Source organism: Dasypus novemcinctus, chromosome 13 (genome assembly GCF_030445035.2).
Source record: "Dasypus novemcinctus isolate mDasNov1 chromosome 13, mDasNov1.1.hap2, whole genome shotgun sequence".
NCBI lineage: Eukaryota > Metazoa > Chordata > Mammalia > Cingulata > Dasypodidae > Dasypus > Dasypus novemcinctus.
In genome coordinates, this window is record NC_080685.1 from 60,492,214 (window position 1) to 60,518,723 (window position 26,510).

Sequence of the window (26,510 nt, forward strand, 5' to 3'; positions counted from 1 at the left end):
AGTAGTCCAGGAAATAGGTGATAAGGCTACAGCTAGACAAGGCAACAGGTGGAAAAGAAGAGGGCTGTTAAAGAGGTATCATAAAGGTCACATCTACAGACCTTGTTGACTGAATGGATGATGGCAGGTGTAGGGGAGGGAGGTTCTGGTGTGGGCAATGCCATATCACTGGGTGAGAGAAGAAACATAGGTGGAGAGGCAGGTTGGAGGAGGGGTGACTCAGTTTTGGAGGGGGTGGGTAGGTGGGATGTGCCCTGATGCCTGTGTGGAGAACCCTAGGAGGAATCCCAAGTCTTAAGACAGGGGAGGACCAGAGCCAGGATTCAGATTGCCAGCCCTCTGGACAAAGTAGATGTGATTGACAAGGGAGAAAAGGCCACTCTGTTTGTCCATTCATTGTTTATTCACTCAGTCATTCAAAAGTGTAGGAGACGTAGAGGCAGGAAAAGAGAAAGGGAAGTGATGGTGAGGGCAGCAGGCCCAGGAGCAAGAGTCAAGGAGGCCAGGTTAAGGATAAGAGGAAGTCTGGGAAGGTGGCCAGAATGGCTGGTCATTATCAAGCACACCAGGGGAGGATGGTGACATGAAGGCAAAGAAGGAGAGTGTCAAGAAAACGGGGCACAAAAAATGGCAATGTCCAGCCATAGAGGAAAAGAGGGTGATACTAACGTCAGGTATTGCAGGGTAACCAAGAAGGACCTGGAAGAGGTCACAGGGTTGGTCAAAGAGAAAGTACCACTGAGTTCCCCTAGAACAGTTTCAGGAGCCAGAGCCAGCTGGGCATGGGAATGGAGGAAGAGAGGGGGTCAGAGGAGTGAGAACAGACTGTGGCTTTGAGAAATTCGGCAGTGAGGGGAAAGGGGAAATGCTGAAGAAGGAAGGAGGGACCTCTCATTATTCCCATTCTCTTTCCCCTTCTCTCTTCTTCTTTAGTATTCTTCTAAAGAATACTTAAAATAAAAAAGAACAAAAAGAGCTGAGGTATGGGAGCCAGTGCTCAGGTGGTAAGACCATTCTAAAAGGAAGAAGGGAAGCTCAGATGGGAAAGCTGAATGACCGACACAAGGTAATTGGAGGTAGAAATGGGAAGTCTTCACTTTGGCCCTTCCCCTCTTAGGAGGGTCTCTTGGACACCCTGCATTCTCCTGGATCACTCTTGCTAATGGAGGCTCTTCACAACAGGTGTTCATTTTAAAGATGAGGAAACTGAGGTACAGAGAGGTTAATGGATTGCCCAAGGACACAAAGCCAGCGTGTTAGCAGAGCCAAGCCCTGAGCCTAGGTCCATCAGAGCCGAGGACCTGCACTCAGTCCCATCCACTTGGGTTAAGGCCAGATGGCCCCGCTGTTGGGGATAGAGGCCGAGTCCCAGCTTGCAGGCTCTTCCTAAGTCTGTTAAGTGGTTCTCTGTCAGGACAACTCAACTCTGTCCCCTCCTGAGCCCTGGAGAACACAAGCAGGAGCCTTGGCAGTCATCTCGCTATTTGGGTGAAGCCCAGATTGTACGGGGTTGTCCTCCGTTTTCTGTCCTCTCCCTCCAAGGGGTTGGGGACTCGCCTGGAGTATCATGTAAGTGGGAAAAGGGGTCGAAGCGATGAGTTAAATTTGCCTCTCTGTAACTAGACTTGTTTCTTCAAGGGCTCAGGCCTACCCTTCAATAGGACCTACACTGGAGAGCCCTCCCTTTATTGAGTGTGTGCTGTGCCAGACCTCAGCCTGGGAGTTCTCAGTTGGTGGAGATCCTAGCCTTTTAGACCTTTTTTCCTAGATGAGCAAGAACAGATTGCCTCAGAGGGCAGCTGACATTTTCCTAGGGATGTATGAAGTGACTTCGTTTTGTTTTTTCAGGTGGGTCTACAAGGAAAAACTGCAGTGGTTTTTCATCATTTATTCACACTCTAAATATTTTTTAGTAATTATGCGCTAGGTACTTAAGCTTTGTAGAAATAGTCCACCTCTGGTAAAGTGGGTATGAGTATGCGCTGCTGCCTGTAGTGTCCCTCGTGCTTCTGAGGAAGGATTGGATAAGAGGATGTTGGGGAAGGGAGGTGGTGTCCAGCTCCAAGAGCAAAACCTCCATGTCCCTATTTCACAGGTGAAGAGACTGAGGCTCAGAAAAGCCAAGTAATTTATCTCAAACTCAGATCCATCTGACACCAACCAGTCTTGTGTTCTTAACTGCCTTGTGATACTGACTCGCCTGTGTGTTTGCTTCTAGTTCTTTAAGGCTTTTTCCATGAATGGCTCGGGAGCAGCGCTGTCAGGTGGGTACATGGCTCTGGTTGTGCTGTTGGCATTGTCAGTGTCTTCCTCTCTTTGCCTTACTGCTTTACCTGGAGTTTCTGTTGGGGTGAAGAAAGGTCTGACAATCAGTAAGTTCCATAAGGATGGAGCTTCTCAAGTGAAAGCTTAATTTGTGTTTTCCTGAAAGAAAAAATGTCCTTCCCAGCCAGCCTGAAAGATGTCTTGGGGAAAGCTAGACTGAAGAAGCCCCTCAATTTTGGCCCATCTTGGGTCCTGGGATGAGAGGAGCTCTAGTCAAAATGGGGTTAGCAACCAGAGGAGCAGACCAGACAGCCCCAGGGGAAGCCCTCATGGGTCCCAGTTCTCAGGAGCTCTCTCCTGCCTTCTAAGGAAGAGTCTCCTTGCACTGCTTTAGGGAAGATGGGAGTAGTCCCCCACCCCTGGTCCTCTAATGCAGAGAAGGACTAACATATGTTCTTTTTCTGTCAGAACTAGCTCAAGCCCCAGGTCCTTAGTTTCTGTAAGTGAAGCTGACAAGGGCACTGGAATGAATGCCTCCCCCCATGTCCGTTTTCATTTACAGTGGCTGGTGCTGATGTGCAGGTGCTGCGGGAGAGGCTCATCGATGCACTGGAGTCTCATCAAGACACTTGGCCCCCAGCCTGTCCCCCACTGGAGCCTGCCAGGTATATTTTTTAGGCTCCAACAGGCTTGGTTAATTCCTCCTGCTGCCTTTGCCATTGGGGCAGCACCCCAGGCGTCCAGAGTGCAAAACCACTCTGGAGCAGCTAGTGGCTGCTGCAGGGCCTCCTGCTGCAGGGCCTCCTGCTGCAGGGCCTCCTGCTGCTGGACAGGCTAAGTGAGGAGTCCTGTCTCCCTGGGGCTGATTGACAGGTACAGGGCCCATCCCACTGTGTGGAAAGGGAAGGGTGGGTGGGGTTCTCCAGGTCTTACCTGCTGTTCCTTCTCACAGCGTGACCTTGGGAAGGTTTTAGTGATGTACATGATCTAACCCAGGAGGACCACTGAGACTCAGAGTGAGCATGGGGAGGAAAAAGGGAGACCAAATACCATTTAGAGGAAAAGTGGGTGGGAAGAAATTCGGACAATAGTGCCCTAACTCTGTAACGTGAACACAGTTGTGTGTCTGAGGTGTGGCTGTGACTGGGTCTGTGCTGTAGAGCATCAGGCACAGTGGCTCCTGCCCTGCATCTGCCCGCCAGGCCGGCTTCTGGAATTGTCTCTTGAGCACAGTGGGTGTCTTGCCCTGACTCTCTCAAAGAGATTAAGATTGAAAACCCCAGGTCTCCAATTTCTGGATGAAAACCCAAGATAGGCTAATGACCACTTCAGGGGATTCTTGCAAAGAAGGACCAAATCCAAATATAAGCAGGGACTTCTAGAGGGAGCCCAGCTGCAGAACACACCGCAGGTCCCAGATGCTGAGAAGGCCTCACAAGAGAGATGTGTTGGTACTTGAAGGCTCTTTAAGTTTGCATACTGCCCCTGCTGAGAGATTGTTTCCAAGCATCAGTCAGGGGTGAATCTAACTGACAGTGATAGTTTTTAGCATTTTCCCCAATTCTTCATCCTCCCAGAGGATCTCACAGGAACCCCAAAACCAGTATATAGTTTTGATGTGGTTTAGGGCTCTGCAACCAGACTCCATCTCTCCAGGAAACACCCATGCCAGCCTGTAACCGGTCCTTAATCTTTCCATTTCTCAACAACTGGGTCTCTCTGTCTCTTACAAACATATAAATGTGTACCTCATCATCATTTTCAGCCCTGAGGGATCTCAAAAGCATCAAATAGGGCAAACCTACCAACGTCTCTCAAAGTGATCCCTCTAAAGAACTTTAGGAAGGGGGCAGAGATGTGTGATGAAAGTGAGGCACCTCTCCCAGAAGTCTGAGGGTAAGAATGGGTAGGGCGGGGTGGGCTGCCATGTAGAACTTGCTCGTCAGCATAGGGAAGGTCTGGTAAAGTGGTCTCAGAGGCCACCCCAGCGGCTTTTGGGAGCCATGACACCTCTATTTACCCACCCAGTTGGGTGCCCTCTGGCCCCCACCTCTCTAGCATATCCATCACCAGCATTGGCTCAAGGTCACCTCTTTTGTTCCAGGTGGCTGCGGCCTTATCAGTGGACCCAGCAGGGGGAACTGGGTCTGCAGGGCAGGGAACCTGACCTCTGGGAATAAAGGGATGCAGCCTTCTTTTTTCCCCTTATGCCTTCCCACCTGCTGGCCTCTTCAGCATGTCCAGCGATGTTCTGCTCTTAATTAGAATAAAGAAATAAATCGTTTTTTATTAGACAGTTACCTTCTGTTGATAATTAGACAATTATCTTCTAGTTTAGTTCTCAGATTTTGGAAGGGATAATAAAATTTCCTTATTTTCCATTTCCACCTTTGCTCTCAGCCTCAGTTCCTCATCCTAAAATGAGGGGTTAGATTAGATAACTTCTAAGATCTCCTATACCCAGGATTCCCTGACTCTTTAATTCCCTTTTTATACTTATCCCAGAGGAGGAGAAAGTAAATCTCCCAGGTGGTAGGGACATGCCACACATGAAGGGTTTTAATTGTCAGTCTCTCGGGGACCAGTAAAAACCATATGCAGTAACCAGGGCTTTACTAGGGCATAGAGACAACTGGTCTTAAAGCATCTGTTTCCAGTCCTCCTCCCCAGACTGCCTCATACTCATTCCTCTTTTTTTTTTATTATTAATACATTTTTTAATTAAAGTTAATAGATCACATAGAACTTTACATTAAAAAAATAAGAGGTTCCCATGTAACCCACTCCTCACTCCCCATTTACAAATTTTTGTAAATTTTATTTTTTTGAAGATACCTACATCACAAAAAAGGTTATGTTATAAAAAACATAAGAGGTTCCCATATACCCCCACCCCCCACCCCACTCCAGCAACCTCCCCCATCATTGTGGCACACTTATTGCACTCGGTGAACACATTTTGGAGCACTGCTGCACCACATGGATAATGGTTTACCCATGGTTCACAGTCTTCCCCCAGTACATTCAGTGGGTTATGGCAGCATATATAACAGCATCTGACCCTGCAGTATAATTTAGGACAACTCCAAGTCCCAAAAATGCCCCCTCATCACATCTCTTCTTCCCTCTCCCTGACCTCAGCAACAACTGTGGCCACTTTCTCCGCATCAGTGATACAGTTTCTTCTATTACTAGTCACAGTAGTTTTATAGTAGACTATAAGTAAGCCCACTCTAATCCATATTTAATCCTCCATCCTGTGGACGCTGGGGTGGTGATGTCCACTCCACCTCTACATCAAGAGGGGGCTTAGATTCCACATGGATAATGGATGCAGTTCTGCTTGCAGTTGTAGGCACTCTTGGTTCCCTGGTGTGGTGGCTGACCATCTTCACCTCCCCCTTAGCTGATCTGGGTAAGTCCAATGAACCAGAGAGTAGGAGTCGCCACTCTGCTGAGGCTCAGGGCCCAGCTGGCACATGGGCAGTCCAGAGATTCAAGTCTCCTGAGTATGGCCCATCCCTAGCACCAACCACAGGTTCAGTAAAAGTGACAGAAGAGGCATGTGTAGAAAAGTCACATCTGAGTCCAGCTCCATCACTCTCAGGAGCACAAATTCCAAAGTAGGGCCCATTGAATGGCACAGAACTCAAAATCCATCTGCCCTGACCATATACCCTGTGGGTCTCCGTAACCTTCAGGAGAACCAGTACCTAGGATTGTATCTACTTTAGCTATTTCTGGGGTCCTGCTGAGGTGTGTGTTAAGAAAAAAATAAAGCTACAAGCTGGATCAGATGAAGCACCAGGGTTAGGTACCAAGGACAACAACCTTTGAGACTAAAGGTTTGGTTTATTCCCACTGGAGGCCTGGCATTGTGAGAATTTCTCAAATCTTCATGTGGAAACAGTGGAGGTTTATACAGTTGTACTCGCAGTACCATGTCATCCGTGTGTGGCATGATTTATTCCCACGGGTTGTGCAGAGTGACTGTTGAGAGTTGTCTCTTGCAGGCTGGAGGAGATTAATGGATTCTTTGCCAGAAACAATGAAGATTACCTGGCTGTGATCTTCGAAAAGGAAGGCTCCTACCTAGGTAGAGAGGTAAGCCACTCTCAGGTTCTCTGCAGCCTTTGGAAAGCCATTTGGAGAGAGCCCCAGTTCAGGAGCAGGGCTTTTACCTGCCAATTCTAGGGTCTTTGTCCATGTGCAGTTCTTAGCCTGGCACTGCCCTGACCTCTGCTGGGAAAAACAGGAAGTATAGGAGCTGGGCCATTCTTTCTTAAAACCTTCATTTGTTTGTTTGTTTTTAAGATTTATTTTACTTCGTTTATTACTAATCTCTTGTTGTTTACACTCACTGTCTGCTCTTAGCTCTCTACGGTGGTGCAGGCCAGCTTGCCTTGACCAGGAGTCCCCAGGAACCGAACCTGGGGCCTTCCATATGGTAGATGGGAGCCCAGTCATCTGAACCACATCTGCCTCCTCTTCATATGTTTTTGTCCCCCTCTTGGAAACCACATAGATCACACCTGCTATTTGCCAAGCATTGGACCAGATTGCTGACATACAGGGTTGCTGATCCTTACAATCCTTACCAATTAGTAAATTGGTAGAGCAAGGCTTTGAACCAGGTTTCTCTGGCTCCAAAGCCCGTGTTGTTTTCACAGTGCCCCATCCCCATGGAAAAAATGGGTGGGGGTGGGGTGAGAAGACATCAGAGGTCCTCCATTCCCTCATGAGGGAAGGGGTCCATTACCAGGTAAAGCAGGAAACAGAACCAGGCAGGTTTGAATTTCCATCCCATCACTTACATATGGCCATCGGAAAGTCACTCAACTTTTCTGAGACTCATTTTACAGTCTGTAAAGTAGTAGTAATTACAGTTCTTCACAATATTGTTGGGCAAGTCAAATGAGGCAGTTTCAGCAAAGGGCCTGCCTGGATTAGTAGCTGGCACATGGTAGGTGCCTTATAAAGATCCATTCCCCTGCCTGTGCAGAGAGCTCTGCATTGCACCATTGGCTTAGAGACCTCCACAGACCATTTGTAAGCTTTTCTCACTTGCCAAGGTGGGAAAGACCAGTGCATGGGAGATGTTCCAAAGCAGTGCAGCAGGAAAGAAGAGACAGGGTTGGGATGAAATTAAATATCTTTGGCTCAGAATGGTTTTCCTGCATAGTTTCCAAGCATAGTTGAGAGCTCTGAGCTGAAGCTAGAAGCCGACTTCTGGTCTCTTGCCCTGCCAGGGGAAGCAGTGGGAGGCAGGGATGGGGCAGAGGGCTTTGCTGAAGGAGTGCCCGACCTTCCCGGGGTCCGTTCTCTGTCCCTGACTGGGGCCGTGCCTACCGCATCAGAGGTGATTGGCCGATGCTGGAGGCCAGGGTCGGGGGCCCCTGTGGATGGCGTGGAGGGCCCATTAGTGGTGCTCAGGTGTCATTAGTGTGAGCAGGCGGGCGTAGCGGCTTTAGAGCACAGGCTCCCTGGGTGACCCGGACAAATTTTTTCAATTTTAAACCTCAGTTTCTTCATCTGCAAGATGAGGATTTCATTTTTTAAAGAACTGCTTATATACCTTTAACAAACACTTAGATAGCTACTACATGCAAGTCATTGATACAAGCACTTTGATAAAGTTAACCCATCAATCCTCATAACAGCCCAGTGTTGTTGGTCCCATTATTATTTCTTATCCCAGCTTTGTAAGTAAGGAAATCGAATCAAGGAGAGGATAGTCCAGGAGGAACCAGATTCTCACCAGCAGCCTGGATGCAGACCATGGCGTTGTGTGCTGCCACTCCTCGTCACCACCTAGTAATTCCTATCTCATAGTATTATTTTAAAGATTAAATGAGGTAATCTATACATGGTATATAATACATACTCAGTAAATATTAGTTATAATTAATATTTTTACTCTTTTAGTTCCTTCTAAAAGTCATTTCCAACAATGTTTTTTGGATTTGGAAAATAGTCTTATAAATATAAGAATAAAAATGAAACCACATTTTATTATGCCTTTTACAAATGGCTTTTTTTTAGAAAGAGTAAAATTATATTAAATTGGGAGTATCCTAGAAAATTCCAAGTGTAGGCCCCATAGTTGCCAGGCCCCTCCTTCTGGATGGTGTTCGGCCAGTTGTGGACTGCGTTAGGTGTGGTTGGTGGCACAAGAAGGCCCCTCATCACAGCGGTCTACTCTTTGAAAGGTGTAGCGTCTAGATGGAGCCCAGCTGCCACCCAGGCCGTGCCCGGGGCACTCCTCCAGGACTCTGGATCCCTCTGCCCTACCACTGGGCTCCCCCGGGTGTCCTGCTGTCTCTGCAGGTGATTCTGGACCTGTCCCAGTACCATGGTGTGACTGTGCTCAGGGTCCTGAACACAGAGGACGACGCAGTGAGCAAGTTTGGAGTCACCGACTTCCCGTCGTGTTACCTGCTGTTCCGGAATGGCTCGGTCTCACGGATCCCTGTGTGAGTGCGGGGCTCCCTGCCCATCGCTGCTTCTTCCTGTACTCGTCCTTTCTTTCTACCCATCACAGCAGCCGGCCTTCCAAGTAGGGAAGTTCTTTCTCCTGCCATCATTATTCTGAGGGTCTGGGCAGGTGAGGCAAGCCCTGTGCGGGCGGAGCAGAGGTGTGCGTCTCTGGGTGGGATGGGGCCTCTGCAGCCAGGAGACAGCCCAGAGCACCGTCCCCAGTGCCAGGTGCACCCAGGGCTGGCGCCCCTCTCCATTGCTTCTGCACCGTCTCCACCGCAGTCCTGGCCCTCTGCCCCATCCTCCTCTGTTTAGACGCATTGGCAGGCTACAGTCCTGGCAAGGACTCAGATATGTCTGACCCTCCCTCCCTTTGGTTTCCTAATTGCAGAAAAGTTCATTAGGAGCCAGACAATGGCCAGTTCCAAAATGCCAAGTGACAACAATCAGCCGCTGTCAGGCTCCTGCTGCTGAATGGCGCCAGATGGTACTTTGGTGCCCTCTCTGGGCAGATGATTGATGTCAGGCTGGCCGTTCAGTCAGGAGCTCGAGGGCCAGGGAGCTGCCCCTTGAGGCCTTCGGTGCCATCCTGAGGCTGGCAGCCTGGCCACCTGCCCTCACCCTGCCCTGGCTCTGGCCACCAGGCAGCACCGGGGCAGACGTGTCAGCTCTGCTGGGGAGAGGAAGCGTGACGGCCACAGGGGACAAGGAGGAACTATCTGGGCAGGCCCAGAAAGTGCCTGTCTTGGTGCAGAGAGGAAGCATTGTTTTCTCGCTTGGAGTTGGCGGAGGGGAAAATTGTTTGTGACGATGCTGCTTCTGAGCCATCTGCTCGTCGGTAAACACTGGGCCAGGACAGCAGAGCGGAAAGCAATGCTTCTCGAAGCCAGCTCCCCAGGGGCTCCCTTCAGGCTGCTGCTGGAGCTGCACCTCTCCAGGTGGCCCCGACTCATGGGTTTGTGCTTGAGAGGCATCCCCTGCCATTGAGGACTCATCTCTGTCAGAAGAAAGAAATCAGAAGGGTTGTAAAAGAATTTAGAGGATCTTGGTGATTTTTTTCTTGTCATTACTCTTTTTTTAATTGTGGTAAAATACGTTTAACCTAAAATTTGCCATTTTAGCCATTTTTAAGTGTATCTTTCAGTGGCATTAGTTACATTCACAATGTTGTGCAGCTATCAGCACTATTTCCAAAAATTTCCATCATCCCAACAAATAGAAACTCTGACCTATTGGGTAATAACTCCCTGTTCTCCCTTCCACCAGTCCCTCTAACCTCTGATCTATTTTCTGTCTCTATAAATTTGCCTATTCTACATATTTCTTATAAGTGAAACTACACAATATTTATCTTTTATGTCTGGCTTACTCCGCTTAGCATGATGTCTTTAAGGTTCATCCATGTTACAGCATCTGTCAGAACTTCATTCCTTTTTATGGCTGAATAGTATTCCATTGTGTGTCTGGACCACATTTTGTTCATCCATTCGTCTGTTGATGGACACCTGGGTTGTTTCCGCCTTTTGGCTCTTATGAATGATGCTGCTGTGAACACTGGTGGGCAGGTATCTGAGTCCCTGCTTTCATTTCCTTGGGGTTTGTACCTAGGAGCAGAATTGCTGGGTCATGTGGTAATTCTTTTAACTCTCTGAGGAACTGCCAGACTGTTTTCTGCTGTACGTATTTTTTAAAACCACATATCGGATTCCTTTGGCTTCCATGGGAGTAACGTCACCTAAAGTGCCTCGGCACAGGCTGTCAGTGGGCAGCTTCCTTGGAACCAGCCACCATTTGAACCCTGGCCCCTGGGGAAGGTGTCAGACCCAGCAGCCTTGGTCCAGAGAGAGGGAGAGGAAGGGCTGGTAGGCTGACTTTCCTGTCAGTGGGCAGAAAGGACAACTTCTGGCCCTTCCTGCAGCCAGAGGGTAGATTGAGGAAACCACTTGCTTTCCCAGGCTGGTGTTAGAGGGATTTTCCTTGGCATATGCGGTGAATAGAAAGGCTAAAGTGAGACACAGGTTCTCCAGTTTTTATCTCACAAAGGAGACGACAGAACCAAATTCAAATATTTCTTTTTTTTTTTTTTTTTAAGATTTATTTATTTTTTATTTTATTCCCCCATCCCCCGGTTGTCCGTTCTCTGTGTCCACTGGCTGCGTCTTGTTTCTTTTGTCCGCTTCCGTTGTCAGCGGCACGGGAAGTGTGGGCGGCGCCATTCCTGGGCAGGCTGCAACTCTCTCTCACGCTGGGCGGCTCTCTCTACGGGGTGCACCCCTTGCGCGTGGGACTCCCCCACGCGGGGGACACCCCTGCGTGGCACAGCACTCCCTGCGCACATCAGCACTGCGCACTGGGCCAGCTCCACACGGGACAAGGAGGCCCGGGGCTTGAACCGCAGACCTCCCACGTGGCAGACGGACGCCCTAACCACTGGGCCAAGTCCGTTTCCCTCAAATTTTTTTTAATAAACGTTTCTGGCAGATGGGCCACCCTCCTCCTCCTTCTGACCTTAGTTAGCTCTTTGATTTCATTCTTCTGTGCTCACTCATTTCATCTTTGGTTTTCTTCCCTCACAGGCTTGTGGAATCCAGATCGTTCTACACTGCTTACCTGAAGAGGCTCCCTGGGCTTACCAGGGACCCTCCCCAGACCACGGTCACACCCACCACTGCTAACAGAATAGCTCCCACTGTTTGGAAACTTGCAGATCAGTAAGGCCACCAGCTCTTCCATCCCTGCCCCACCTTTTCCTCTGATCACAGACCACTCTGTCCCCCCCACACACATGTACTCTTGTTTGTCCTTGTTTCTTGTCATGAGTTTAGCATGTCATTCTGAGCCCAGACCACCCTGCAAGCTGGCCTTGGCCTTTGGGGTCCCTGACTGCCTCCCATGCACAGGGGCATCCTAGGTGTGTGGGGAGCCACTGGCTGGGGGCCTCTTCAGCGCTGGCTGCAGGCAGTGCTGAAGCAGCATTTAATTTCATCCTTCATGATGGAATGAACACTTCCCAATGTCCACGTGCCATAAACTTAACTCAAGAGTAGTAGAATCTGCTTGGAAGGATACTCTCAGGCCTCTGAGCCAACTTCCTAGCCAAGCAATTATTTCTTCAACAAAGATCTTTTGAGCACCTGCTGTTTGCCAGGCACTGTGATTGCAGATAGGTACAGGTCAGATGCAGTCTCTGCTCACACAGATGGGGCAAACAGTCCCCTTCACTGCACCCCTTCTAGGAAGGCTTCCAGGCTCACTTGAACGCCTCCATTGTCAGGGCACTCACTGCTTTTTGAAGTAACCTGGATCTCAGTGCACAGTTGTAGGCATGAGAAAGCTGCTTTTCTCCCTGAGGCTCCTTGGCTTTTGCTCTTGTGATAGATTTCTGCTAGCTGGGTGGCGGCCCGGGGCTCTTGCTCTGCACTCCAAGTAGAAACGGCTGACCAGGGAACTCCAGGCTGAGCCAGGTGGGCAGCCCCCAGGAGGAGACTGAATGGGAGAATTGAGGGAAAAGGCATCTGATTACAAGAAGGATTTTGCCTCCTGGCATGAGAGAATTTAAGGGGGCAAAGTGAGAGATTTTCTGTAAATCAAGGGTGAAAAGCTGAGAGCGGCAGTGGCGATAATATCTGGGACTGGCCATATCTGCCAAGCTCGGCAGTGGGCACCTTCCATGCCTCATCTCATGCAGTCGTGGGGCCACTTCTTGAGGCAGAACACAAGGATGGGGAGGTCAGCAAGGTGGAGCACCCCCAGAAAGGAGACTGTGCCACAGGGGTAAAGTACAGTCACTGAACTTGCTCTGTAGGTAACCTTTGTGGCTCTCGACAACCCTGGGAGGTGGGAGGGGCAGGATTGGTTTATTTTGTAGACGAGGTAACCGAGGCCCAGAGAGATCAAGTGCCCAGACTTACAGGAGTTGCTCACTGTAGAGCTGAGGCCAGGATCCAGGAGGCAGGAGACAGGAGCAGGGAAGCATGAGAGCCCAGACCCCAAGGCAGCATGAGGGCCCACCATGGAGCTGCCAGCCTGGAGCCGGGGCCTGAGGCGTGGAATGTGGGGTCTGGCAGCTGTGAGCACAGCAGCCCTGAAATAAGTACGAAAACCACCTCCCTGCCTGGCCCCAGGCCCAGTGGGCAGCCACACCTATTGGTCCGTCTGTTTATTCCTAGGAGTCTTGGCTCAGAACAGATTGAAGTTCATCCTTCCACTAGTGGCCTGAATAAAACACTCTGAGTGAATCATAGTCAGAGTTGGGCCTGGAGAGGGGAAACCCATGCATTATGCCAGGAGCTGCCAAGGGCTTCACATGTGTGCTTTCATATAAGTGTCTCAGCACCCTACCCATCAGGCAGTTACCATCCCCATCTTCCTGAGGCTCAGAGAAGTTAAGTAACTTACCCAAGGTTATACAGCTAGTTACTAGCAGAGCCTTGTGCTAACTTGCCAGACTCTGTGACCATCAGCCATGCGCCTCCTCTGTCCCTTAGCCCTGGCTGCTCCCCAGCCCTGCCCCATGACTAATGTCCCCTTCTCTCTCTGCCTTGTTCTGGGTCATAAGCTCCAAGATCTACATGGCTGACCTGGAATCTGCACTACACTACATCCTCCGAGTAGAAGTCGGCAAGTTCTCAGTCCTAGAAGGGCAGCGCCTGGTGGCCCTGAAAAACTTTGTAGCGGTGTTGGCCAAGGTGAGCAGGGCACGCCCCCTCATCTGTGCAGTCCCATGCATGGTAGTGTGCACCTGCAAGCCAGGCGCCAGCCCCTCCTTCCCGGGGGTCCTGGTCTGGCAGGACGCTGGGCCCGCAGCTGCCTCCGGACAGTGCACTGTGGGCTGCTCCTCTCCAGTCTCTGTCACATCCCGTGCCAGCCCAGACCTCTGCCAGGGACACCCCACCCCCAATGAAGGGACAAGAGGGGCCCCAGGACCAGGCGCCTGTGCTCCTTTCTCTGCCACTCCCCTTCCTCTCTGAAGGTGAGCTGTGAGCTGCCTCTTCTGTGTGTCTGCCTCCCTCCTTTTCCCACACCCTTTTCACTGTTCTAGATCCACTGCCAATGCTGCCCTATTTAAAGCCCACGCCTCCTCCTGCTGAGTTCTGCTGAGTCAGATGTGGGCTCTGGCCTCATGGAGAGGCCGCCTGCTGACTCGGCTGCTCTCAACCCTGGTGGCAGACTTGAGCTGTCCTTGCTGGCAGGTCTGTGGACAGCCGGGGCTGCCACTGGGGGTGATTCGTGCCCTTCTCTCCTGGGAATTCCCTGACAGCCTAGTTTCTCTCCTCGCCCTCGCCCAGTCATGGCCTTCCTGCCCCTGTGACTTGGTCATGTATATGTGTGATTGCACCAAGGGGACCCTGTGAGCTGATAGCCAGTGCTCGTCCCAGTCGTCTAAGGCAGACTAGCCTTTGGCTCCTCATGGCAGTCCCAAGAAGAATGAGCCCCCTTTTTTCAGCCTGCCCTGGCAGTAGAAACCTTTCCCCAGAGACCTTAAGAGCTGCTTGGTCCCCAAATTGCTGAGTCCTGGGGCCCATAGAATCTGAGCTGAAAAACAACCTTGAGTGGTTTTATGTGCCCAACACATGAGGAGAACACTCCAGAGTGCTTTTCAGCCCAGCCCACTCTGAAGGCTCATCCCAGAGAAGTGGCTTCCTGTGGGTCACTGGCATCTCAGCTCTACACAGGGCTGATTTTTCCATTTGGGACCAGGGTAAGGGGAAAGGATGATCAAGAGCCAAGGAATACCTGGGTTGGGCAGAGGCTTAGCAGCACCTCTCAGTGGTGCCTCTGGAGCTGCCTCCCCAGCAGGCTCTGGAAGTGAGTTTGAGCTGAAGGTGCTCTCCCAGCTGGAAGCCAGGGTCCTCAGAGATGGCAAAGGAAAGTCAGGAACAAATTGCAGTGGAGCAGAGGAGCCTGAGGCCCTGGCTCCGAAACCCTCATGTGGAGCTTGCTCACACTCCCCCTTGGGACTGCAGAGTGTTTGGGCCTTGCCTGTGCTTGGGTTGCTTTTTCCTGAATGTAATAATAATAGCAGCTACCATTTCTTGAGCTGTGACAGGGTGCCAGACTCTATAAAGGGCTCTTGGTGTATTAGCTTATTTTATATCCCATAAACTCCATGAGGCAGGTATTAGTATTAAATATATGTTTTTATAGATGAGGAAGCAAAGGCTCAAACAGGTAAAGTGCCTTGTCCAACATTCTGCAGGCCAGTGGGTGGCTGAGCTGGGATTTCCACCCTCATCTCATTCAGCCCACTCCATGCATGGCCCCCAAGGGGAACTGAAAGCCTAATGGGTGATTACGCCTCCTCTGCCCAGCTCAGCCTCAAGGAAGTGTCAGCTCTGGGTGTGCCTGGTCGAGAGACACTCTGGAAGTTCTGCAGGTGCCAGAGCAGGGCATCTCCCTGCTCTGTCCACTCCCTCCAGTAGGTGTCTGGGCAGGGCTGGCCACTGGGTGGCGTGTGGTCACCAGAGTTTCCCTGCTTACAGCAGAGGACTCTGCAGGCCAGAGCCATTTAATTCATCCTCCTCCTGACACTGCAGCCCTGGAAGGCAGGAGGTTCCAATTCAGGACATCTGGTGAGAAATGCAGCCTTGAAGCTGTAAATCTATGTGGTGAGCCCCAGAGAGACTCAGGCGAGCTAACCACGAGGAGCGTGGCAAAGCATAGGATGCTTTCCAACCACTCCTCATTCTGGAGGAAGGTTTGATAGACATGTTTAATGGCTTTTTCAGAGGACTGGATCCCTTAACAGTTTTTTCTGTCTGGTTGTCATTCCTGTCTCTTAGATAGTTTGCTTTGCTCCTTTTCCTCTGCGTGTCTTGTCATTGTCCTCTTGGCCTACCTCTTTGTGGCTAGCTGACCTGCTCTGCTGCTGCATCTCTCTCTCTCCTGCCTTTCACTCCACTGCCCAGCCCCCTGGTACACCCATGCTTGTACACACACATACATATCTTTCTCCCTGGAGTCCTTGTGGTTTTAAAGTGCTGATACTAATCAGATTTGAGTTGACTTGTTGTCAGAGTAGCTTTTCATGTTCCTCAGAGACTATTGAGAGTAACCATCAAGATTTGGCTATAAGCCCCCGAACTGGAATATAAATGAAAGGCGTTTGCCAGCCCAGCCTAGCCCATTATTTAGTCGGCAAGTCAGCTACTCCCTCCAAAGGCCTCCTAAAGAGGACCATGTGTCCCAGGGGTCCCAGCAGCTCCCGGGAGGGCACAAGTGCTCAGGCCTTCCTCACAGTGGCATTTGGTTGGAGGTCACCATGGGAGCCTGAAGCCTTGATTGGGGGGAGCTCTTCAGGTCCCAGCCCCGCTTAGAGCCTCTCTCCTCTCCCCTCCCCTCTCCTCCAGTCTTACAAGGTGCCCCAGAGTAAAGATGGTAAGGAATCCACATTTGTGCATTAAGCAGAATGTTCTTTCTGGCAGTTTTGCAACGTTCCAAAAAATGGCCCTGGCCCACTTCTGCATAGCCCTCTTCCTTCTCCAGGGCTGTGGAACTCAGGGAGAATTGTCTCTCTCTCTACAACTTCCACTTGTTCCTCCCCGTAGTACTTCCCTGGCCAGCCCTTAGTCCAGAACTTCCTTCACTCTACAAATGACTGGCTCAGGAGGCAGCAGAGGAAGAAAATTCCCTACAGTTTCTTCAAAACTGCCCTGGACAACAGGAACGAGGTGAGTCCTGGTGGCAAATGAAGATCTTCTCCCCATCCTCGGTATTTGTGGGAATGGAAGGGTTAACACTATAATCTCTGACCTCCTTTACTAGTTTGCACTGGGGAGGGAGTCAGTGGTTTTGATTGGGTTCTTCCACTAATAATTAATAGACTACTCTTCTTTTCACTCCCATCATGTGCCAGGCACTGTGCTTAAGCTCTTTATGTGCCTGATCTCATTTAAGCCTCATAACGTGAGTCAGAGGTAGGTGGTGGTATCGCCATTTAACAGATGAAGAAACTGAGGTTGAGAGAGATCTAGGAACTTGAGCAAAATCACACAGCCATTAAGTGTTTGAGCTAGGGTTTAAAACCGATTGTGAAGGAAGCGAATTTGGCTCGATTGATAGAGCATCTGCCTACCATATGGGAGGTCCAGGGTTCAAACCCAGGGCCTCCTGACCTGTGTGGTGAGCTGTCCATGCCCAGTGCTGATGCGCACAAGGAGTGCCTTGCCCCACGAGTGTCCCCCGCGTAGGGTAGCCCCACGTGCAAGGAGTGCACCCTGTAAAGAGAGCCACCCCGTGCAAAAAAAGTGCAGCCTGCCCAGGAGTGGTGCTGCACACACGGAGACCTGATGCAGCAAGATGATGCAACAAAGAGAGATGTGAATTCCTGGTGGCACTGACAAGAATCCAAGCGGACACAGAAGAACACACAGGGTGGACACAGAAAGCAGACAACGGGGGCGGGGAGGGGGGTAAGGGGAGAGAAATAAATAAAAAGTAAATCTTTAAAAAAAACAAACAAAACCAATTATGAGACCCCAGAGTTTTTAGCCACTGCTCTCACTTGCTTTCAAGCACATCATGCTTCCCAGCATGGCTTCTCTGGTCCTTTCCAGGGGCACTCTCCTGGGCTCCTGCTCATGTTGCTGTTTGCAAAAGTGGGCCACGGCAGCCAGGAGAGGCACAAAATCCTGCAGACTTGTGGGTGCCAAAGCTTGAAGGGACCTCGGGTGAACCCCCTTGTGTTACAGATGGGAAAGTTGAAGTCAGTAAGGATCTAACTTGATGTACGTTGTAAGTTTTCAGAGCTGCTGCTCCTTTGATGGATGTAGCCAACAGAAGGAAAACGCTACCTTCAAGGTGACAGACTGAGAGGGAGCGTGTTTGCCTGAGGGCTGTGTGCTGACCTGGAATCTTCTCTCTTCCATCTCCCATATTCACATTCACATTGATTTGTATGCCTCAGGGTGCTGTTATTGCAAAGAAGGTGAACTGGGTTGGCTGCCAGGGGAGTGAGCCACATTTCCGGGGCTTCCCCTGCTCCTTGTGGCTCCTCTTCCACTTCCTGACTGTGCAGGCAGCTCGGCAAAACATCATCCACCCACAAGAGACAGGTAAGTCCAGGGCCAGCTCACCCCACTGTGCATCTAATCCTGCTCTGTCCTGCTCTCAGTGGGGATGGGGAGAAGGGTGACTCCTGGAATCACCCCACTGGCTGGAGACCCAGCATCAGTCGGTCCACTAGCCAGTCTTTGGTGAGCATCTCCAAAATGCCTGGCACTGCCCTGGGTGCTGGGGAGGCAGCAGGGCCTAAGACACAAAGTGCCTGCCCTTAAGTGGCTAGTGTTCTGGTGGCAGGAGGCAGATAATCAACACACAAATAGAAAACTTGAGGTATAACCATGAGTTCTGGGAAGAAGATAAAGCAAAATGATGTGTGAGAGGGGGCCGGGAAGGGGAGTTGCTGCTTTTAAGAAATTAGGGCGTTGAAGGCGTCTCTGAGGAGGTGCCCCTGTGCTGAGACCCAAGTTCGGAGAAGGGAGCAGCTGTGGGATGATGGGTCTGCGAGCCTTCCCAGGCAGGGGCGAGGTGCAGAGAACAGGTGTGGTGTGTTTGCCACTCCCGAGGACAGTCTTAGGAGTGAGGGACAGTCTTGGGAGTGAGGGCGAGGAGGCTGGGGAGGGAGGCGGGGAGGGGAGGGGAGCACACACGAACTTGGAGGTCTTGGTGAGGGGGTTGGATTTCGGGTTAGTGTGCTGAGAAACTTTTGGAGAGTTTAAGCAGGGGAGCAACATGAGTGATCCTTGCTTTAGAAGGACTGCTGCCTGACTGGCGGAGGGCAGGCCAGGCAGCCAGCGGGGAGGTTATGCAAATTGCCCAGGAGAGCTCATGGTGGCCCGGACCTATGGGTGGAGGTTTGAAGGTAAAGCTGATAGGATGTAATGGATTGGGTGAGGAGTGTGAGGGAACAAGACTTCAGGGCAGACCCCCCGGCTAGTCTGGCCTGACACTGGCAAGTGGTGGTGCTCTCTGTTGAGAAGTGGGCAGGCTTGGGGTGGAGGGAGGGAGCAGAGGAGAAGTAACATTGTTTTGTGCTGGGTAAACATCCAAATGGAGATGTGGACAGTCGGGTCTGGAGCTGTGTGGAGAGGTCCAGGAAGGAGCTAGGGTAGGACTTTTATGGCCACTGGCCTGTAGGCGATAGAGGTCACGAGAGAAGAGCACTGAGGGCTGAGCTGGGATGCACGACCTCCTGGCCTCTGCTGGAGGAAGAGGAGTCCATACAGGTAGCCGTTGAGATTTCAGGAGGGCCCCCAAAGCAAAGGGCTTCCAGAGGCCAGGGGCTCCAGGTGAGGATCTCCCTGGGGAGACGTGGCGTCGTGGAGCAGTGGAGAGAATGGCCTGGTACGACTGGGCTGCTGAGAGAAGAGGAGGCAAGACCTTGGAGGTCGGGGGTGGTACGGGGTGCTTGAGGGTCAAAGAAGGGTTTTCTTTTATTGTAATTGTTTTTACCAATTGGAACAATCCCATATTAAGGGAGAAATTGATGATGCAGTAAAGAAAGAAGATCTTTACAGGGTTACAGTCCTAGAGGAGATGAGAAGAGGTGAGCTCCAGGCACAGGGGAGGCACAGGATGTGAGTACAGCGTAGGTCAGGTGGTGGGTGTTGCTCCCAGGGGGAACTGGGCCGGATGTAGGTCAAGGTTAAGGAGTTTGGAGTGGAGGCGGTGAGGGATGTGAGAGGTGAGACTGGACTGTGCAGACACTGAGGCTGCGAGGAAGGATGGCTTGGGGTATGGTAGTGAGGGGGCCAGAGAGCCGGGTGTTGCTGTCGCTGTGGATCAGGGGGTGTCTGCAGCAGGAGCGGGGGAGGTGTTTGGAAGCAACAAACAGCAGGGAGGATACTTTCCCACCTCCAGCCCTAAGATGTGACTGGGAGGCGAAAGGGATTAAGAGGGGTATGTTGGGATGGGCAGTGGGGGAGGTTAGTGTTGTCTTCAGGGTGGAACCGGGTTTCAGTAAGAGTATTCAGAGGCCTTCGCTGCCAGTCCAGAGGGCTCAGGGAAGGGCCTGGTGGGGAGGGCGAGGGAGCTGGAGGAGTCAGGTGTGCGGAGCCAGGTCGGGGGACTTGTGTGGTCCCCGGGGGAGGCGAGGCACGACAGGGGAGGCGAGACACGACAGGGGAGGCGAGGCACAACGAGGGAGGTGAGGCACGACAGGTTGGTCCCGCAGGTTGGAGCAGGAAACCCAAAGCAGGTGGGGCAGATAGGAGCGTGGGGACAAGGGCAGGGGTGCTCCAGCCCGGCTGTCCCTTCCACCACATCAGAGAGCCAGTGTCTGGCTGAGGAGCTGGGACTTCATCTGAGTATAAGTAAGTGCTGAAGGCCTGGATGAGTGGCAGAGAAGGGAGGCTGGGGTTTAGGAGTTTGGGAGGAGATGGGATCCCCTGTAATTTGACCCCTGGAAGGGGAAGAAGCAGGACAGGCAGCCTGTGGGGCTGGTGGTGGGACCTCTGTGAATGGTGTCTCCTCTCCCTGGTAGCCAAACCCCAGGAGGTTCTCCAAGCCATCCGGGGCTACGTGCGCTCCTTCTTTGGCTGCCAAGACTGTGCTCGCCACTTTGAGCGTATGGCCGCTGCCTCCATGCACGGGGTGGAGAGTCTGGACAAGGCTGTGCTCTGGCTCTGGTCTGCCCACAACAAAGTCAATGCTCGCCTCGCAGGTAAGGAGGGGCCACCTCTGGGGCTGGAGTCGCCTACAGAGGGAGGGCGCGGCGGGGGAGCTGCAGAGGCTTGGGCCGAAGTGGGGAACGGGTGCTCACCGTCTCCTAGGTACCCGCCTCCCTGACTCAGTGCTGCCCGGCTCTCAAGGCCCTTCCCTTTGCCCTGCCAGCCCTGTCGACGTGTGTCAGAATCCCCAGGCCTGTTTTCTAGATGAGGACAGCAAGGCTGCTAGCCTAAAAGCCCTGCTTTCCGATGCCATTGCTTACTCCCGCAGCAGGGCCTCTCTCTGGCCTGTGGGGTCCCTCTCCCACCTCCCCTCCTCTGCTTTCTGGCCCTTGGCCCTTTTTACAAACACTCCCTGGGAAGGGACTTGTGACAGAAAGGGCTGGAAAAGAGACACCAGCTTCTTCCTGGAAGTACCAGGGATTGATTCCCATAAGGGGAGGCCTTGTCTTCTCTGAGTGTCCCTCATTTACAGTGTTTTCTTCACTCCATGCACAGGGGCCTGATAGGTTCAACAGGCAAAGGCATTAGACTCTGGGGCTGACCCAGGCTGGCAAGACAGGGAGGGAGCCATCTGTGGCTGGAGGCTGGCCTGTCTGTGGGGGAGGGCGAGCGGCACGTGCTGCCCGCCGCCTCCCCTCTGGCGGCGGGGGGTGGAGCCGAGGTTAAAGGAGCTGAACCGAGCAGGTGGTGGTGCGGGCGCCCGCCCTTGCTCTTGGTCTCCTGGGAACTTCTGGTGGACTTTGAAAAGAAGACACGTGCCTCTTCCCCCCCACCCGGGCCCCGCCCCACCTCCTGCCACCAAATGCTCCATTTAAGCACCCAGCCCCCTGACCTCCACGGGCTCCCACTTCCCTCCTTCCTGGGGGCCAGTGCAGCAGCCCTGAGCGCCCCGCCTGCTGCGGGGCCAGGAGAGTTTGGGGCCAAAAGGAAGACAGTACCCTCTCTGGTGGGGTTCTTTCAGATAAACTAGTAATGCCCATTAACAGGCTGTACCGCGTGCTTACTGCTCAAGGCATATCCCTGCCACTACTCACTAAGCCGTCTCTGGAATCTCCTTGTTGCCCCCTCCCCAGAACAACCATTCTGAGTTTGACATCACTTGCTGCTGCTGCTGCTGCTGCTTTACTGTGGCCAACAGCTTCTATGTTCCTATCAAATCTTGTAGGAAAGGAGATTCCTCAGAGAGCTGTGGGTGCATTAGCATTCCCTGGGCCCTCTGCCTAGAGTGAGGCTCCACTTAAGCTCCAGCAGCCCTGCCTGGGAGTGGAGAGCAGCCTCCTGACTCCCAAGAGCCCCCTTTTCCACACCCACCCCGTGGAGCCCACCTGAGGAGGAAGTTGTGCTGACTCCCACCTGCCGCAGGGAGCTGCAGTTTGATAGGGACAGGCTGCTACAGCATTGCCATGCAGAGCAAATTCTTGTTTCAAAAAACATTTTCCCTTTAATTATAAAAGCAGTATATATACACTGTATGAAATTTGTAAAATTTCAGAAAAATGCAAAAAATGACTTAGAAAAAAAGGCAACAGACCAACCAAGGTCTGTAAAACAGGCCATTCCAAGTCTTCCCACCTTTTCCCATGTCTGGTCTGGGGGTACAGACTGGCAGTGGGGGAACAAAGGGATGCTGGGTTTGGTAACCCTGGCAGTGCCTGGAATGGAGCTGTTCACACCTCCCTGGGAAGCCAAGGGGGCTGGCTGTGGGGTGGGGGTGACCATTTGTTGAGCTGGCCCTGCGCAGTCCTTTTTCTGCCATCTCTTGATGCCTTTTGCCTTTTGAAGGGCAGTGGCGAACTCTTTTTGCAGACTTGGGAACGGGCATCCTGAAGGGAGGAATGAGGTTTGGGCTTCAGGTGGGCCCAGGTGTCACCCGGCCTGTGTGTGCTTCCTTCCCCAGGGGCCCCCAGCGAGGACCCCCAGTTCCCCAAGGTGCAGTGGCCGCCCCGCACACTCTGTTCCGCCTGCCACAATGAGCTGCAGGGCGATCCTGTGTGGGACCTGGACGCCACCCTCCGCTTCCTCAAGACCCACTTCTCCCTGAGCAACGTGGTCCGGCACCTTCCGGGTGCCAGGCTGCCCCCCCACGCGGCTGCAGAGAGGAGAGCAGCCATCCCAGGAGTGCAGGTGCTGGCGACCGGAGATCCACCTTTGGGTGCTGAAGAGGGGGCTGGGATCACTGTGAGCCCAGGGACAGGGCCCGCTGAGACCACCATCCTGGGCGTTCCAGCAGAGAGACCTGGAGCACGTCCCCCCCAGGAGCCAGGCGTTGGCCTGGGTACAGCCAGCACTGAGCCGCACCAGGGACCTCCTGAGCTAGTAGCAGAGAGTCAGCGGGATGAGCTGGAGCAGCCCCAGGGGCAGCGACGCTTGAGCAAGCGAGACACGGGTGCTGTGTTGCTGGCCGAGTTCCAGGCTGACAAGGATCTGCTCGCAGGTCCTCCACGGCCAAGGCGAGTGGGCCGCAGCTCCAAGCAGCTGGCCGTCATCTCTGAGGGGGAGCCCGAGGCCAGAGCTGTGCGGGGCCCAGGCCAGTGGCTGCAGGTGCTAGAAGGGGGCTTCTCCCACCTGGATGTCAGCCTCTGTGTGGGGCTCTACTCCCTGTCCTTCATGGGCCTGCTGGCCATGTACACGTACTTCCGGGCCAGGATGAGGGCGCTTAAGGGCCGCGCTAGCCACCCCACAGCCTGAACTGTTCATCTGGGTGGGGGCAGGGGGACAGGAAAGGGAGCTGCCACCCGTGGGGCTCTTCCAGTCCCCTGCCCTCCCACCCTTGCTCCCTGCCCAGCCTAGGAGGGTACAAATCCAGGAAAACCATTTGCTCCAGTGAACCTCTGGGCCAGCTGGGAAGGAGTGTTCCACAGATGCAGATAGGCTCCAGGTCATCTGGCAGCAGAGGGGGCGGGGCAGCCTTGGACGCTGGGGTTAGGGAGGCTGAGTCCCTGGCCTCAGCATCAAGTTCCTGTTTTCAGCTTATTCGAAGGCCTGCCCCATTCTTGCTGAAGCCTCAGTCTCCTGCTTCATCTTGGCCCTAAACTGGGGCCAGTGAAGCCAGTTTCCAAGGGTTCTCCTCCAGAGGAGGGTCCCCAGGGCTGGGCGGGGCGGTGTGGACCTCACTGCATTCCAACGCTGTCCACCCCCTCCCTTCTGGACACAGGAGCATTGCTCCAGAGAAGGGAGGCCATCTCTGGCCCTCCGTGTTCTGCCCATCCTCCCCTTCAGATCTTCTGGGTAGGATTTACCTCAGCGCAGGGTCTAGAAGTTTCTAGAAGTCAAACCTCCCAGGCGAGGTCTGAGTCAGGGTGTTAGGGAGGACCTGGGCCCTCCTGCAGGAAGAGTGGGGGTCCGAGTTGGAGTGGACTTGCCTGGCCGGGCTTCTGCCTGAGTGGCTTGCTTGTCAGGACCCGACGACGCGGGTCCTGGGACGTGGGGAAGGATGTGGGATCCACAGTGCCTTGGCTCTGGGCTTCGCTGTGAGAGGCCGCCTGAAGCTGCAGGGAAAAGATGATTGCTTTGATGTGCTTTCCTCCCATTGGGCTCTACCCCTCTCTGAGCTGGCTCTTTTGTCTTTGATATTTTGGCCTCCAAAAATAGATGCTAGTTTTTTAATGTGGAGGGTGCTGGATTGAGTAATGAAGGGGTGTCCTCTCCAACGTGTAGAGTTTAGGAGGGTTTGAGGGGAGGACAACATTGTACCCATGCTTGTTTCCCACTACCCCACTGCTTGGTGGGGGCTGGGGGATTTGGAATAAATTATTTTTGCAGAGGCAAGCATCAGTGTTTTTTTCAACTTGCTACTTAGAGACCTAGTGTCACTGCCTAGAGAGAAAACAGTCCAGCCTCACCTGAAATCCAGCCAGACTTGATTTCCCCCAGCAGACATAGCTCCTGCTCTGCGGGGGAGAAGGTGCCATCACCACATCCCTTTGTGGGATGCCCACCTTTCCCCACATGGTGCCTATACCCTGAGCCCCTTCAGCCCCCAAATGTACCTCGGGGGATATCCAGTCCTGCCTGCTCCTGTTCTCACACCCTCCCTGGGAGCACCTGCCCCAAGGCCCCCAGTTCTGAGGAACCTTTGTTTGGGAGAGCTGGGCCTGGCCTGGCTGCCCAGGAGGGCAGAGCCAGCTGGGATTAGAGAGCCTGCCCCTAATCCAGCCTGCTGGGCTTCACAGGGCTCAGAGCTGATAATGAACCTCATTCAGGGGGGCAGGGGCCTCAGTCTGATTTGGAGTTTTCTCTTTGACTTCTTCACTCTGCTCTGACAGCCTCAGCACTGGGTAATGGAGGTGGGGTGCCAAAGACACTCCTTTTACTGGGGCAGCCAGGGTAGGAAAGACCTCTGAGCAGGCAGGGGTCAGCCCTCCCCTGTTCCCTGCAGACTCCCTGGGAGTATTCCTGCCTCAAGCCTCTCTGTGGAGTCCCTCCAAGGCCTGTTCCCGTCGTCTACCTGCTCGTCCTCCTGGGCTGACTGTTCATCTGCCCCAGCCCTGCAGGCTGAGAGGTCAAGCACCTGAGGCCTGGGCAGCAGCCGCTCCCTCCGGGGTGCTGGCTGGGAGCGCTGGAGGCCAGCACTGGAAGGGGGTGGAGGAGGCGTCAGCAGCCAGTGCCCTTGTGTGCCCATGGGGTCAGGGCCCTGAGTGCCTTCTCTGCCACCACCTGTTGCTTGACACAATGTCAAGTTCAGGGGATTTCTACCAGCAAGCCCTATAGTTCCTGTGTTTGCATTTTCTAAAAGTGAACTCAGGTATTTAAAACTAAGGCCCTGCTGTAAGAACTGTCCTGGGCAGCCCTGGCTCCACAGTGTCTGCCCATAGGGCCCACGACAGGAAGCAGGGCCTTGTTTGAGGCCCCTGTGGGCCCGAGCAGCGGGAGTGGGAGTGGGAGTAGCTCTCACAGCTGCCATGAACTGCCGAGCCTCCTTTTGCCCTGTCCCAGCCCCTCTGATTGATAGAGTGTGGGCCTCTCCCTGAGCACAGCAGCTGCCTTTCACCTTGATTTCCCCAGGGCTCTTGTCAGCCGCCTCGATAAGCCCAGCTTCACCCACCCCCTCCCCCACCCAGCCTGCCAGGCTGGGAGCTGGAGTCTGTCTCGTGAACACCCACTAGGTGGATTCTCTGCACCTGGGGGGCTCCCGTAGCAGGAGAGGGTCCTGGTGGAGAAACTGGCTCAGATGCTGCGTACCCAGGGCTGAGGAAGTTTCTTAGAGGACAAGACAGCTGAGCAGGATTTTGAAAGATGACTAGGTGTTAGCAAAGAAAATGAGGAAAACAGGGAGAGAAGAAAGCACATGAAAATTCCAACAAAAATAGTGAACATAAGAAATTCTAAGAAAATTTTTAAAAATCCTTTTAAAGGACATTTTTAATGCTCCACTGAGCTAGAAGCTGGAGATAAAACAGAAGAACTGGCCCCTGCTATCATGGAGCTTACATTCTAGAGGGAAGGACAGACAATAAGTGAGAAAAACATATCGGATTGTGATAAGTGCTTGGAAGGATAGAGACCCACAGGAGGGGTGTCTAGAGAAGCCACGAAGCAGACGGGAATGGGGGACTGAGGCCAGAGAGGGGGCTGGGCGGTAGTGGAGGGATCACAGGCCTGAGGGGGTTGCTCAGGGGCCAGCTCTGGCCTAGGAGGGATGCCCTCACCCTCGGGCCCTGGAGGATAGACTGAGGAGGGCAAGAAGGCACCTCCAAATCTGGGCTCTGGGTGAGGAGTCAAGCACAGCCTTGAAGAGTGTGAACCCTGGAGTCTGACGCTAGGGTGGAGTCTAGCTTCCAACACACTAGCCACTAGCCGTGTGACTTGGGGCCAGTTAAGTTACTTAAGGTCCCCGTGGCCTCCTGTCCATGAAGATAAACTACCTACCTCACTGGATTGCACAGCCCTGGGCAAACAGTAAGTACTTAATAATGGCAGCCTATTGTTCTGATAAGTCTCTGGCCTTAAATCACTCCAACTCAAGGGGCCCTTTCACAGTGTGCAGGGGAGCCCTTCACACAGGCCATTCTGGGAAGGGGGCCCTGGAGTTGTGCCTCCCAGGGGCAACCCCTGAACAAGCCCCAGCAGCTGCCCCTACAACCTCGCAGAGGACTGGCG

At 52.9% G+C, this 26,510-nt stretch overlaps 1 protein-coding gene across 2 annotated transcripts in view; it reads left to right on the forward strand.

The window, feature by feature from the left end:
• QSOX1 (quiescin sulfhydryl oxidase 1) overlaps positions 1-24,179 on the forward strand; it is a 36,856-nt gene extending 12,677 nt beyond the window's left edge. For both annotated transcript variants that reach the window (XM_058274818.2, XM_058274819.1), the window contains exons 3-12: positions 2,219-2,264; positions 2,828-2,930; positions 6,279-6,369; positions 8,593-8,738; positions 11,319-11,453; positions 13,301-13,430; positions 16,290-16,412; positions 17,648-17,795; positions 20,225-20,404; positions 22,309-24,179. In XM_058274818.2, the coding sequence (XP_058130801.1) occupies positions 2,219-2,264; positions 2,828-2,930; positions 6,279-6,369; positions 8,593-8,738; positions 11,319-11,453; positions 13,301-13,430; positions 16,290-16,412; positions 17,648-17,795; positions 20,225-20,404; positions 22,309-23,099 (1,893 nt within the window). In that variant the 3' untranslated portion in view covers positions 23,100-24,179. The remainder of the gene's footprint in view (positions 1-2,218; positions 2,265-2,827; positions 2,931-6,278; positions 6,370-8,592; positions 8,739-11,318; positions 11,454-13,300; positions 13,431-16,289; positions 16,413-17,647; positions 17,796-20,224; positions 20,405-22,308) is intronic.
• Positions 24,180-26,510: the final 2,331 nt, after the last annotated feature.